This window comes from Crinia signifera, chromosome 9, assembly GCF_055691185.1.
Source record: "Crinia signifera chromosome 9, ASM5569118v1, whole genome shotgun sequence".
In the NCBI taxonomy this organism is placed as follows: Eukaryota; Metazoa; Chordata; class Amphibia; order Anura; family Myobatrachidae; genus Crinia; species Crinia signifera.
This window is the reverse complement of record NC_139225.1, coordinates 40566377-40580697: the sequence shown is the minus strand read 5'-3', so window position 1 is coordinate 40580697 and position 14321 is coordinate 40566377. Positions and strand designations below refer to the sequence as shown.

The window sequence follows — 14321 nt, the reverse complement described above, 5'->3', positions numbered from 1 at the left end:
GCGGGAATGGAACTGGGCATATTCTGCCATGTCGAAAGTCGACACCATGGAACCCAGTACCTTCATGCAGGCATGTATGGACACCCGTCGAGGATGGAGGAGCCGACGGACTCTGGACTGTAGAATCAGACGACGGTCCTCCGGCAGGTAGATCCTCTGATGGATAGTGTCCAACCTGGCTCCTAGGTGAACCATCGACTGTGCCGGAATCAATGAGGACTTGTCCCAATTGATGATCCAGCCGTGTCGCTCCAGAAGCTGTATTACCACCCTCAGGTGGTCCTGGAGAAGTTCTGCAGACGGAGCAAGAATCAACAGGTCGTCCAGATATGGGATTATCCGGATCCCCTGGTTGCGCAGACTGCTGCCCATTACTGCCATCACCTTTGTGAACACCCGGGGAGCAGTGGATAGACCAAATGGTAGGGCTCGGAACTGGAAATGTTGGTCCAGGATGGCAAAGCGCAGGAACCGCTGGTGTTCTGGGCGAATGGGGATGTGTAAGTACGCATCCTGAATGTCCAGGGATGCCATGAAGTCTCCTGGCTGAAGGGCCAGGACAATGGAGCGCAGAGTCTCCATCCTGAATTTTGGGACCCGTACAAACTTGTTTAGCTTCTTTAGGTTGAGAATGGGCCTGTAGGAACCGTTTGGTTTCCTGACCAAGAAGAGGCTGGCGTAAAACCCCGAACCCCTTTGGGACAAGGGGACAGGTATGATGACCCCTGTTTGAAGCAAACGTTGGACTGCCAGTTCTAGCGCTTTGCGCTTTTCCGGGTCTGATGGAAGACTCGTGGAAAAGAACGATGTTGGTGGGCGATGCCAAAAAGTTAAGGAGTAGCCCCGAGAGACCACCTCCTGAACCCACGCGTCTGTGGTGGATTCCAACCAGATGGGGGAAAACTCCAACAGGCGACCGCCCACCCTGGGGTCCTCCCGGTGGGGGCCCCCCCTGTCATGCAGCGGGCTTGTCCGCCGGCTTTGGGTCAGGGCGTCTTGTGGCCCAGGGACGTCTGCCCCTAGCACGGGAGGATCTGGAGGAGAAGGACTGTCCTCTACCACGGCCCTGAAACCGAAAGGACTGAAAGGCCGTCCGGGGCCGTGTAGTCGGGGTGGATGGTAGGAAGGCAGTCTTTGATGCTGCCACCGTAGCCACCATCCTGTCCAGCTCAGGACCAAACAAGAGGGAACCATCGAATGGAAGGGCTTCCAAGGCCCTCTTCGAATCCGTGTCCGCCTTCCAGGAGCGCAACCAAAGTGATCTGCGAGCAGCCACTGCTGAAGCGGACACCCTGGAGGAGAGAGTAGCGGAATCAAGCGCCGCTTCGCCTAAGTAGAGGGCAGCCTGATGTATCAATTCTATAGTCGGCAGAAGGGTATCTGCTGGGGCCCCCTCAGACACCCCTGATTTGAGGGCAGCGGTCCATTTAGTTAGAGCCATAGCCACCCAGGCTGACGCCAGGGCCGGCCTGCCCGCTGCCCCTGCCGTGGTGTATATCAGCTTCAGGAAGTTTTCCAACTTCCTATCCGCCGTATCCTTAAGAGACGCTGTAGGTATGGGCAACAAGGAGGCTTTAACCAGTTTTGCCACATGAGCGTCTACCCTGGGGGCTGTCTCCCAGGGGATCCTGTCCTCCTGGGGGAGAGGATAGAGGAAGGAGAAACGTTTGTGGTACTTGTTTCCTATCTGGGCGCCCGCTAAGTTAATTGCGCACCATGCTATTCTCCGTAGAGAAATCTGATCGCATCGCATCGTACACATACACGATATTGAACGATGCGATGCGATGCGATCCGATTCGATTTCCCATAGGAAACAATGTTAAATGGCTCAATTTAGCCAAATTATCATAGGAACAATAGTAAATGGGCCAAAAACACCCCTGAACATTGAAATGTCCCCCCAAAAGTAGTTGACGCCACCCCGCCATCAACGTGAACCCGAAGCGTGGCGAGCGCAGCGAGCCCGCGAGGGGCGGCGGTACGCGTCCTCCGACCTTTTCATGCCCTACTATCCACTAGGGCGTGGAGTGAGAATAGAATAGTGTGGCGAGCGCAGCGAGCCACCGAGCCCGAAGCGTGGCGAGCCCCGCGAGGGGACGCGGATACCTTCACAGGTAAACGCGTCCCCTCGCGGGCTTCCCAGGTGTCCGCGTCACCATGGACACCTGGGAAGCCCGCGAGGGGACGCGTATAACTGTGAAGGTATCCGCTGCGCTCGCCACGCTTCGGGCTCGGTGGCTCGCTGCGCTCGCCACACTATTCTATTCTCACTCCACGCCCTAGTGGATAGTAGGGCATGAAAAGGTCGGAGGACGCGTACCGCCGCCCCTCGCGGGCTCGCTGCGCTCGCCACGCTTCGGGTTCACGTTCATGGCGGGGTGGCGTCAACTACTTTTGGGGGGACATTTCAATGTTCAGGGGTGTTTTTGGCCCATTTACTATTGTTCCTATGATAATTTGGCTAAATTGAGCCATTTCACATTGTTTCCTATGGGAAATCGAATCGGATCGCATCGCATCGCATCGTTCAATATCGTGTATGTGTACGATGCGATGCGATCAGATTTCTCTACGGTGCCGTACGTAGAAAACCTGGGCGCCCAGATAGGAAACAAGTACCACGTTTGTGAATGATAAACTTCCTATTAGGGACCTCCCAAGCTTCCTTAATGACCGAGTCCAGGTTATCGGACTTGGGAAAGCGACTGAAGGAGCGTTTAGGGCGCTTAAAGATAGGGCCCGACTCCGCAGGCGGGTCAGCCTGGTCGTCTACTAGCAGGACCTTCTTAACCGCTGTAATCAGGCCTGGTACATCAAGGCGAGACGGGGGGTCCTCTCCAACACAGGTATCCCCTATGTCAGCGGCGACGTCAATGGCGTCATCGACTGCCTCCTCAACATAGTCATCATCATCGACATCGTCTTGCTCCTCCTCCTCCTCATCGTCAGTATCCTGCCCGAGGAGGGGGCGGAGTGGCGACGGTCTTCTAACTAAAAGCCTGCGTGTATCTGCGGGCAGTGGACCCTCCCCCTGGGCATCCAATGCTGGGGGGGCTGCACTCGCTGCCGATGAGGACGGCATGGACCGCTGGGGCAGCGCAGCCGAGACTTTATCAACTAGCTGCGCCATCATCTGCACAAGGGATGAGGCCCAAGCAGGCTCCTGAGAGGAGGCCGTAGGCGTGGGCAGCGCCTGCGCATTGTAGCAGCCTGCGCATACGCCGTCCTGTACATAGTCCAGGGGAGATAGGCCCGCATTACAGGCTGTGCATGACAGCAATGCTGGGGCGTCCCCCTTTTTGGACTTGCTCTTCGGCATAACTACTGTAAGTACAGGAGGGCTGAGTACAAAAAGACACCAAATACACTGCAGCAGCTACTGGGTTAATAAGTACACATATACAGCAAGCATACAGAGGCATACAATGCAAATAGAAAGTCAATGGCACTAGGCTCTTGCAGCAGCTATGGCTGACTGGAGCACTCAATAACTGTGACCTGTGTCCCGCAGGAGAGGTACAGGGGGGACTTGCCCAAGCCTCCTGGCAGTGAAAGAGTGGAACCTCGGGTGGCACTGGAGCTTCTCCGTGTCCCTCCTCACGTGCAGCCAGGCAGACAGGAAGGGATGTCAGTGGCGGGAACTCTCTGTGCGCCAAGCACAGTTCCCTGCCTACTGTCCCCGGGGGAGGGGCTGATGTGGGGGGAGCCTCCTCCCCCTGCTAACAAATGACCATAGGGAAGGTGTCCACATGCAGCGCTGGTAAAATGGCGGGGATCCGGCGCGCGCCGGGCGGCCCCGCATACCAGCGCTGCTGCCCACAAACTAGTTTCCCTGGTGGTCCAGCGGGACGGGCGGCGAGCCGGCCGACCGCTTGCTAGCACAGCCGGCGGTCACCCCTCGCCGGCTGTAGCAGCCATCTCTATGCGCCTCGCTGCGCTATCGCACACGCTCCCGGCGGGGAGCGTGTATTACTCACAGTGCCGTCCCGGTTCTTCTGAAGCGGGCGCCTGTGGTCCCCGGCGTCCGGCTGTGGCTGCAGGCTCCCCAGTGCCCGGGGGCCGCTGCTGGTCCCCACCCGTGGGTGGCGAGGCAGCGCCGGACCCGGGTGTTGGAGCCAGCAGTGCAGGGGTCTATTCAGACCTCCAGCGCTGCTGCTCTGATAAAAAAAAAAAAAAAGTTATGGCTGCTAAATAGCAGCCCCTCTTTTGGGTGCATCTGGCTCCTGCCAGCACCCTAGAAAAACTGAGGTCCGTGGCCTGGAGGCGGGGTATAGGAGGGGAGGAGCCTGACTGCCTGGGAGGCAGTTAAAGTTATCCTCTAGGGTGCTGGAGCTCACTCCCACTCCTATTACCCAAAGTAAAGCTGTGGCCCCTGATGTCTCCCGAAGGAGAAATACTGCCTTTGGACTGCAAGCCGATAATCGCCCCCTTTTTGCAACTACAATAAATCGCTCCTTTTTACCATAACAACAAGTTAGTATCACGCACCCTATATATATCCACCAGTCCAGCACATGACACATGATGTAATTCATGGGCTATGCGCTGCCAACATCAAATGTAGGAAGTGGCTAAGATTAAGATTGGTAATTGCGAAGATCGCATTGCTCTATATGCAGATGATATTCTCCTTTTTATTAACGACCATCTGGAGGCGGTGCCGGGGGTTATGGGGGTGGTGGAGAGATTCGGGGACTTCTCCGGCCTCCATATAAACTGGAGTAAATCTTGCATTCTCCCCATAGAAGGACCGTGTCCTACCGAAGAGTATGCTCAGTCACCTCTGAAATGGGTCACTGATTTTCAGTATTTGGGCATCCGGGTTTCGAGAGACACCTCCAAATTTATCTCTCTAAATATTACCCCACAGATTGACTATCTCAAATCTAAGATAAATATATGGGCCCGTCTTCCATTGACACTTACTGGTAGAGCCAACCTAATAAAAATGATTGTCCAGCCTAAATTTGGGTATGTAGTACAACATTCCCCCATCTATATTCCGAGAAAAATCTTCAAACAGATGGAGGGACTAGTATCCTCATTGATTTGGGTGAATAAGAGACCGCGAATTCGGTTAAAAACGCTCACTAGAAGTAAAAAAACAGGCGGATTGGCACTCCCTGATTTTCGTCTTTATTACTTAGCGGCACAACTGGCTTCAGACAAGCGTCTACAAGCCTTAAATAGAGAAGACTGTTTAACGGAGCTAATAAGACTTACCACAAACGGGCACACCCCTCGCCAGATGGTCCTAGCCGGAAACATACGGCAAAACTGGCCACCAATAATAAAGCAGATTAATTTAGTCTGGAAACAGGCAGAAATTATTTTGGGCAGTAAGGGTATAGATCCAGAAACTCCGTTATATAACGCAAGGGTTCTGCCAGAGCTCGATAAATTACAAATGAAGAGCATTTGGGGTGTAAAAGGTATCACAGAGATAGGTCATCTCATAGAGAATGGGGAACTTGTATCATTCAATTCCTTGAAACACTCCCATTCCCTCCCTAATAAACACCTATTTAGATATATCCAGCTTAGACATGCACTATTGATCCAATCTAAGGGCTCTACATTTAATTTAGAGCACTCTCTGACTAAAAAATTATTTCAAAGATGCCCCAAAAGACATGAAGTCTCATATATATATGCGACACTCACTCAGGACTCAAACTTAGAAGCTCTCCCAGAAGTTAAGAGTAAATGGGAGAAGGATCTGGGACCCATAAATAATGAAGACTGGATGAGTGCTTTGGCTGACATTTGGAGAGCAACCAACTATATCAGATTTCAGCAAATCCAGATGTTTATAGTAAATAGAACTTACATGACTCCAAAACTGTTATTTGAAATTGGAGGAAGGGAGAGTGATTCATGTCCTAGATGCCCTAATACTAGGGGTGATTTCTGGCATTTATTATGGACATGCCCTGTAATATCTAAGTTCTGGGGGGAGGTGGCTGAGGAACTTTTGAAAAAGGGTATACCAAAAGAAGCATGTACTTTAGCAATATTTGATAAATCTAAGTTGGATAAACATACAAGACAATTTCTCATTATAGCCTTTACGTTAGCTAAAGTGTGTATAGCCAGGAAGTGGATGGCCAGAGATGGGCCCTTGCTAGAGATCTGGCTCGCCCTGGTTAAGACCACAATGGCCAATGAAAAATTTGTCCATTTAGCACGAGGCACAATACACGTATTCAATAAAATTTGGAACAACTGGTATGTAGCATAGAAGATCTAGGATATTAAGGGAATGTGCAAATTCTTAACTACCCATGCCGGGGGGGTTAGGGGGGTGGGGGGGATCATAAGTTAGGTTATAGAATCAAGAGCAATTCGTAGAGGCAAGATACAAATGGAGGACCAATCCCAGTGGTAGTATGTCCCTCCAGTTGATTAGACCTCGAAGGGCCGAGGGATTCGGAGGTAATTAATGGCTTTATGAGAGAAGGTTAATTTAGTCAATTTAGGATTTAGTTTGTGGCACACTATACAGTACACCAATATATTTGCTCCTGGGGGGAACATGTCCCCAGGTTTCAACTATAATAGAACACTACTGCTAGCACTAATAAACATAAAAATTGTTTCTATATAGATGCACTTTTTCCTTTTTCACTTTCTCTACTCTTTTTTGTCTTTATCTTTTTATTTATGATCCCGTCAGGATTACACAGAGAGGATATAATTTCACTTAATCACTCAAATAACGCTATGCTAAAGGCATATATACTAGATTCACCTTATTTATTAGTAATATACACTTGAAAGAAAAACAGAGGGTGGGTTTATAGGATGTGGGTTCAAAGTGGACCTAGCTCACATGAGTGCCCCGATAGCTAATGCCCTCGGCAATTAGGAAATAGATAGAACCACTGGGATTGCTCTCCTGCGTCTACATTGGGGGGATATACCAAGATGATTGCAACTCTATTGTTTTAATGTATATGATAGATCATATGCTCTGCTTTAGAAAAAGTACAAACTATGTTGGTAATAATTAACAGTATGGATTGTCCTCCATTGCATGGAAATCGATGTTTGCTCTTGTTTCCCTTTTTTTCTTTTTTTATATTTTGTTATACGGAAAAATTTAAATAAAGTCGAAATTGAAAAAAACAAAAATGTAGGAAGTGGCCATAATAATGTGATTCAGCTGTGTATCCTCCCAACACACCTTAACCTCTGAGGGGTTTAGTTAGAATGAGCCTCCACCTGAGCTACCTGTATCTGTCACCATATCTGAGTTAGCTTGGCAAAGCCCCATTATTAAGGCTTAAAAAGAAAATGCTTACATCAGGCATGTCCAAACTGTGGCCCTCCAACTGTTGTGAAACTACACATCCCAGCATGCCTTGCCATAGTTTTAACATTCCCCAATAGCAAAACTGTGGCAAGGCATGATGGGACTTGTAGTTTCACAACAGCTGGAGGGCCATAGTTTGGACATGCCTGGCTTACATAGTGCCCGGGCAACTACCCCTCAATACACTAAAAGCCGATTAGTGCATATTGGGCCTGATTCACACCTACTGCCTAGTGAGCCTGATGAACGCATGCCTCCCCCCGCTACGCTACCACATCCACTCGACTGCACACTTACAGGCATTGGCATGCGTTCCCCGAATTTTAACCTATGCGAACAGGTCTGAATCGGCTCCTTTGTACCTTTTATACCGTTCCTGAAGATCTACCAGCAGGGGGGTGCTCTGGAAAACATGAACTGTTGGCATGCTCTTGTTCCTGGACATGGTCCTAGTCAAGTGCATGCCTGCTTCCCCCTCCCACTCCCCTCCCTTCCCTCACCTGAGTCCTCCTGGCTCCTTTCCGATGCCGCCGATTTCCTGTAAAAGTAAAACACACAACAGGTCTTAAGTAAGGGGCTTCAGCAGAGATGTGCCACATTACAGTGCTCCAGTACATAGTATGGGAATTTATAATGGTATGTTGTGAATCTGCCGACAGTTGGGATCCCAGTAGTAAGGATGCCGACGCCAAGATCCCAACCTCCGACCTTACCGCCAGCAGGAATCCCGGCGCACAGGGTCTATTCTCCCTTGTGGATGTCCACAGCGCACAGAGAGGGGGAATAGAACCTTGATGCGAGGGAAGCGAGCCACCATGCCTCTAGCGTGGCGAGCACTCATTGCGCTCCCGGTTGCCAGCATCCCGCTGCACGGATCCTGACAGCCGGCATCGTGACCATCGGGAAACATACTGAACCAAAATAAAGGCCTTCAGTTCATTTTACACCACACTACAGTACCCCAGTTCAAGTTATGTCACACTATAGTGGCTCCAGTTTTTGAATGCATTGGAGCTGCACAGATGGTGTAATGGTTAGCATTACTGCCTCACAGCACTGAGGTCATGGGTTCGCTTACCACCATGGCTCTAACTGTGCGGAGTTTGTATATTCTCCCCGTACTTGCCTGGATTTCCTCCGGGTACTTCGTTTTCCTCACACAATCCAAGCCAGCTAGGCTAATGTGGATGTGGATGGAAACCCTAAAAATGTCTGTGTGCGTGTGGTAGGGAATATAGATTGTAAGCTCCACTGGGGCAGGGACTGATGTGAATGTTCAACTATTCTCTGTAAAGCGCTGCGGAATATGTATGCGCTATATAAAAGAGACTGTTAATAAATAAATAATAAATAATTCCTGTAGACCCAACAAGTAGATTAGTATTATGTTTCTACAACAGACACATTTTAAAAGATCACAGGTGATCATAAATAAAGGATGTCAGTGACACCTGTTCAGCTGCCAGGTGACCTGGAAAACGTGCACTGTGTGGGGGGTACTGAGGACCCAGGTTGAGAACCACTGCACTACACAATAAAAAGTTATCTTATTCCGGTTTATGTCTAGTGTGTACGCACTATGTTGCTGACAATGCAAAAAAACTGGCTCCATCTGTAATATATAATATTTTTGATATGCTGTTATGTGGTGTAGTTTCTCTCCATCATCAATCTCTTTGTCCCTGCTGTCACTCTCTCCGTCCATATGTCCCTTCGCTCATTCTCCCTGCTGTCTCTGTCCCTGAATTTGGGGTCATAATGGAGCATATTCAATGTGCTTTGGCGAGCTGTGCTGATTGCCAGAGCCGAATTTCCCATTAGGCACGTGAGGCACGTGCCTAGGGGCGGCACATGTTTGGGGGCGGCACTTGGATGCCTGTGATAGTACTGTCAGACAAAATGTACCAATAACTGCAAAATATCCACTGTACTGTACTATATTCCATCTTAAATAGAGTGTAAATGGATAGGACAAGCAGATACTGCCCCTGTAAACTGTCCTACTTAGTAAATATGTATTCATAATAAAAGAACATGTCACAGTTGGTGGCTTTTTTTATAAATCCATTATATTGGCTATTATCAAATAAGGGCTTATAAGTAAACAATAAAAATAATAGACAGGGGGTGGGGGGCGGCGTTATTTCTGTGCCTAGGGGCGCCGTCATCCCAAAATCCACCCCTGCCGATTGCTCGTGGGTGAGTATTCAACTGACCCCCCTGCACCTGACGTTTCCACCTTGCTGGGTTTTTCCAGCGAGGTGGAAACAGCGAATGCGACTGTCAAAATGGTGAGGGTTGCTGCTATACACAGCAGTCTTCGCCGTTTGGGGGAATCCTCGCTGGTAAAAAATACCCCCGGTACATAGAATAGGGTGAGCAGCTGGTGAGGGGGTTAGATGGCTATCGCGGGAAAACAAGCCACCCTTGCTGGCCGCATTGAATACCACCCAAAGTGTGGCCATACTTTCCTACTTTTGAAAACTAGTTTCAGGGAGATTATAGTTGGTCGTAGAATTTTGCACAGTGCCCCATTGAAGGGGCGTGTCAATCTCCACTTAATGGGGGTGTCAAGTTCCATATATGGAGAGATTGTGAAAAGAGATTGTGAACATGTCACCTAGAAGTGTGGGTGTATACTGCTACATCTGAGAGGAATCTTGTAAAATGACTTATATCCAAATGTAGATGAGCCCTAAAGCAGTTAGTAAGAGATACTATACTTGGTGAAGTGCTGGGAAATGGTGCTGATGATTCAATGTAACTATCTGCCTCATTCCTTTTTTCCCCAAAAATGTAACATTGTAATGTGGGCTAGGTGAAATGAGAGAGATTGCTAGACTAATCAGGGAGATTGCTATTTCAGTTAGTCTCCTGTAGAATGCAGGAGGGTAGGCAACTATGAGTGTGGCACATACTTGCCTACCTGACCCTCTCCATGAGGGAGAAAATGCTCTGTTCCTGGACTTCCCTGGTAATGTAGGATTGCCATCACCTGTGGGGAGCTAGGTAATTGATAAGAAAGGTGTCACCACAGGTGCTGGCAATCAAATATTACCAGGGAAGTCCAGGAACAGAGCATTTTCTCCCTCATGGAGATGGTCAGGTAGGTAACTATGGTGTGGCATAATGTCAGTTTTGGCTCAAACTCTATAGATTGTAAACTTGCCAGCAAGGCCCTCATACATTTGACTGTCTCCTGTAAAACGCAATGGAATATGCTATTAAAAAAAACTGTGAATAAATACTGTGTGACATAATAAGAATTTTGGCTTTTACCGTGTGGCATAACGTGAATTTTTACTCATGCCGTTGTGGCATGTAAAGTGTGTGTGTGTGTGTACACACACACATATGTCTATGCATTGAGTTGCACGTGGTTGTGCTTGTCAGATGTGCTTTACCCCACCACGTGTTCTTGCTACTACCCTATGCACAGTGCTATTCCTGCTCGCTGTACGAACACAACACACACATTATATACACCCCCACTACATAAACCGGACATGAGCGTACCTCCGTGCCCGCGCATCCCCACTCAGTCCCACGGACGCGCACTACCGACTTTTTGCTGCTGGAATCACAGAAGAGGATGAAGCAGTCGGTGAAGGGGCGGGGTCAGTGACACAGAATCCGATGAAGTTAACATCAGCTGACTTGTTTTCTATCCAGTCAGAGAGCGCGGGGCTCTGAGACGGAACTCTCAAAGTGGTGCATTGTAAAAGCAGGCAATGAATAGCAAATATGGTTCAAACAGGTCCGCTGAGTCGGCCATTTTTTAGAAGACTAAACAGAGACACATTAATGTGTCTCTCGCCCAGAGCGCAGCCATTTTGTTGGAAGTGTACATGTTTTTTTATAAAAGAAGTGAAACTGACTTGAGTACTTAATTGAAGGTATTGCCCACGGGTTTAGTTTTCACCTATTTGGGGGGGGGGAGGGAATACATTCCCTCAAAATGGGATGGGCTAATTCTCGTGCCCCACTGGAGAGAATCCTTTTTTTTATGACTGTACATGTACACAGGTGCTTTTGATGATTTTTCATTCATTAGCATACGTGTTATGATGTGCAGTACATCAATCCTGACAATGTTGCTAGCATCCACGGGTGCCCAAATATCATGCATATACAATGCGCCGATATGCCGGTCCCATCTGGTGGATTCCATCTTTAGAAGGACTGTTACAGTATATGATGATCCACACTTTACATGTGGCATTCCTGACATTTATATCCAACTGGTTCAAATCCTATAAAAATAAAGGGAGCGGAGGTGGCCAAGATGGCCACCAAAGCAAGATAAGGGAGCGGGGTGCTAGGCAATGGTGGTAAGCCCGGGTCTGGGGGGAGGGGTATTGGGAGATAGCAGCCAGGCTGATCGGTCCCCTTCCTGACACCTAGCCATCTAGGACAGCCAGTAAGAGGGCCCAGGGTTAATTGCCGGGGAAGTAAGAACGGGGTAACCCAGCAGCAGCAGGGTTAAAAGCTCGTTTTAAAAGTTCATTCACACCCCAGCTAGAACAAGATGTCTGCCCACCTGTTGAATGGGGGTCAACCCATGTTGGCATTCCCGGGTCTTCAACCCTGCTTTTTACCCGGGTTGAAGACCTGGGAATTTCGACACAGGTTGATCAATGCACACTAAATACTAAACCCACTGGCCCAATTTGTCCTAAGGATAAGTCGGACCAGTTTGCCCAGAGCCCCCTTGGCAGCTCCCCGGGAGGCTCACATGCGATCTGGCACTTGATGTGCCATTTTTATATGCTATAAATGGCATGCGATTTATTGCATGTAGTTCTCCCGGGGAGCTGCTGCGGTGGCGGGGGGGGAAGGCAGCGGGGTCTGGCCAGCTGGTGGTGGTGGGTGGGCAGCTCATAGTAGTGGTGGGCAGCGGGGTCCATCCAAGTGGTGGTGGCTGGGAGGCTGGAGCTTGTAGCGGCATTTTGGTGGGCGGCAGGATGCGGCTGCTGAATATTTTGAAAAGATTGTCTCAGAGTCTCAGCCAATCAACGGCCAGCCAGTCATTTTAAAATATTCAGCAGCTGCATCCCGCCGCCAAGAAAAGTGCCGTTACAAGCTCCAGCCTCCCAGCCACCGCCGCCGCTTACAAGCTCCAGCCTCCCAGCCACCGCCGCCGCTTGGAAGGACCCCGCTGGCCGATTTCATGTCCCGATTCGTCGCAATCGCCCGAAATCGGCTCAAATCGGCTCGGTGAATGTGCACCTTTACAGTGTTAAAAGGCAAATTACCGGATCCACATGCTTGATTTGGGAATTTAACAACCACACAGGAAAAGTAAGTAATTTGTTGGGTGCACTGAGAGTCCTGAAATAACATTTGTAATTACAATATGTAATTTCAGGACTTTGAGTGCACCCAGCAAAATACTTTGTAGGAGATGTGGAGATAAGATAGTCACAAGCGTAATAGCGCTGACTGGTGCGGGAATCATCTATGTGTATGTTTGACCCGCGAATGTGCCTAGCAGCGAGAACGGGGTATAAATTATGTTTATATGCTTGTCCACATAGTTTATGATTGGAAACCACAGCACTGGTTTTGCCTATCACAATGACATAAATTCAGGGTTGCCGACCCTCCCGGAATTCCCGGGAGTCTCCCGAAAATCGGGTCCTCCTCCCGGCCCCCCGGAAGGGTGGGCAACCCTCCCGGATACTGGTGGACCCCCCTGAGCCCGCCGAATCGCGGCATTTAAATGCCGCAATCAGCGGGTCTCAGAGGAGGGGGAGGGGCTAAAATGGCACAATCGCGTCATTTTAGCCCCGCCCCCTCCATAGAGATCAGTCATTTTGCCTGTTTCTCGTAATGGGGGCGGGGCTTAATGACGTCACAGTCAAGCCCCGCCCCCGATCGGGTAAGGAAAGTCTCCTCTCCGGGCTTCTCCCGGAGAGGAGCATTTATAAGTCGGCAACCCTGCATAAATTATGTGCATTGGTCCTGGACCACCAACCTAAAGCACCCCTTCAATTGTCCCGAGGCACCTCAGGGTGCAATGGCACACAGTTAGGAACCCACTGTGTTATGCTGCTTTCAGACCGCATAACTGGCTTTGACCCTGTATTTGAAAACGTTTCCAAAAACGGGTCTGCCAGATAAAACCCCTTTCACACCGCAGCTCTTAAATGGTATATTACCGTTTAAGTGCCGATTTTTTTGACACTGGCAGACCCGTTTTTGGAAACTTTCCAAATACAGGGTCAAAGCCAGTGCAGCCTTCAGCCCTCCCCTCCCCTCCGTGCAGCTCCCCCTCCCCCCGCACGCGTGTCGACACCCCCGCGCACGCGTGTCGACACCCGCGCACGCGTGTCGACACCCCCGCGCGTGTCGACGACCCCCCCGCGCGCGTGTCGACACCCCCCGCGCGTGTCGACTTACCCCCGTCCCCCCCCCGTGTCGACTTACCCCCGTGCAGCCGGTACCTCCGTTGTGGATCCCGGCACTGCAGTTCTGTATGGTCGGAAGCACTTATGAAAAAAAGTGTCTTTCAGAAAATGGCTGCCCCATAGGAAAACCAGTTTAAAAAAACTGTCTTTCGTATGGGGGCAGCCCAGCCATTTTCCAAAAGTCACTTTTCTTATAAGAAAAGTGACTTTTGGAAAATGGCTGCCCCCATACGAAAGACAGTTTTAAGTGACTTTTTGAAAATGGCTGCCCCCATACGAAAGACAGTTTTTTTAAACTGGTTTTCCTATGGGGCAGCCATTTTCTGAAAGACACTTTTTTTCATAAGTGCTTCCGACCATACAGAACTGCAGTGCCGGGATCCACAACGGAGGTACCGGCTGCACGGGGGTAAGTCGACACGGGGGGCGTCGACACGCGCGGGGGGTGTCGACACGTGCGCGGGGGGGCGCGGGGCGGCTCCAGTGCTGTGAATATTTAATGAGCGCTCATTAAATATTCACTGTGCTGAATTTAGGACCCAGCTCATTGGCTGGGTCCTAAATACCGTTTCAGAACCCAATTTTGAGCCTAA

General features: G+C 49.8%; 1 protein-coding gene across 3 annotated transcripts in view; it reads right to left on the bottom strand.

The window, feature by feature from the left end:
• GNL3L (G protein nucleolar 3 like) overlaps positions 1 to 14321 on the bottom strand; it is a 73746-nt gene that overhangs the window by 46813 nt on the left and 12612 nt on the right. The window contains exons 1-2 of one of the 3 annotated variants that reach the window (XM_083158968.1): positions 10835 to 10987; positions 7819 to 7856 (exon numbers count right to left, since the gene is read on the bottom strand). In XM_083158968.1, coding sequence (XP_083015094.1) covers positions 7819 to 7856; positions 10835 to 10850 — 54 coding nt within the window. In that variant the 5' untranslated portion in view covers positions 10851 to 10987. Of the gene's footprint in view, positions 1 to 7818; positions 7857 to 10834; positions 10988 to 14321 lie in introns of those variants that run through there. The other 2 variants (XM_083158970.1, XM_083158967.1) reach the window with 2 other exon arrangements.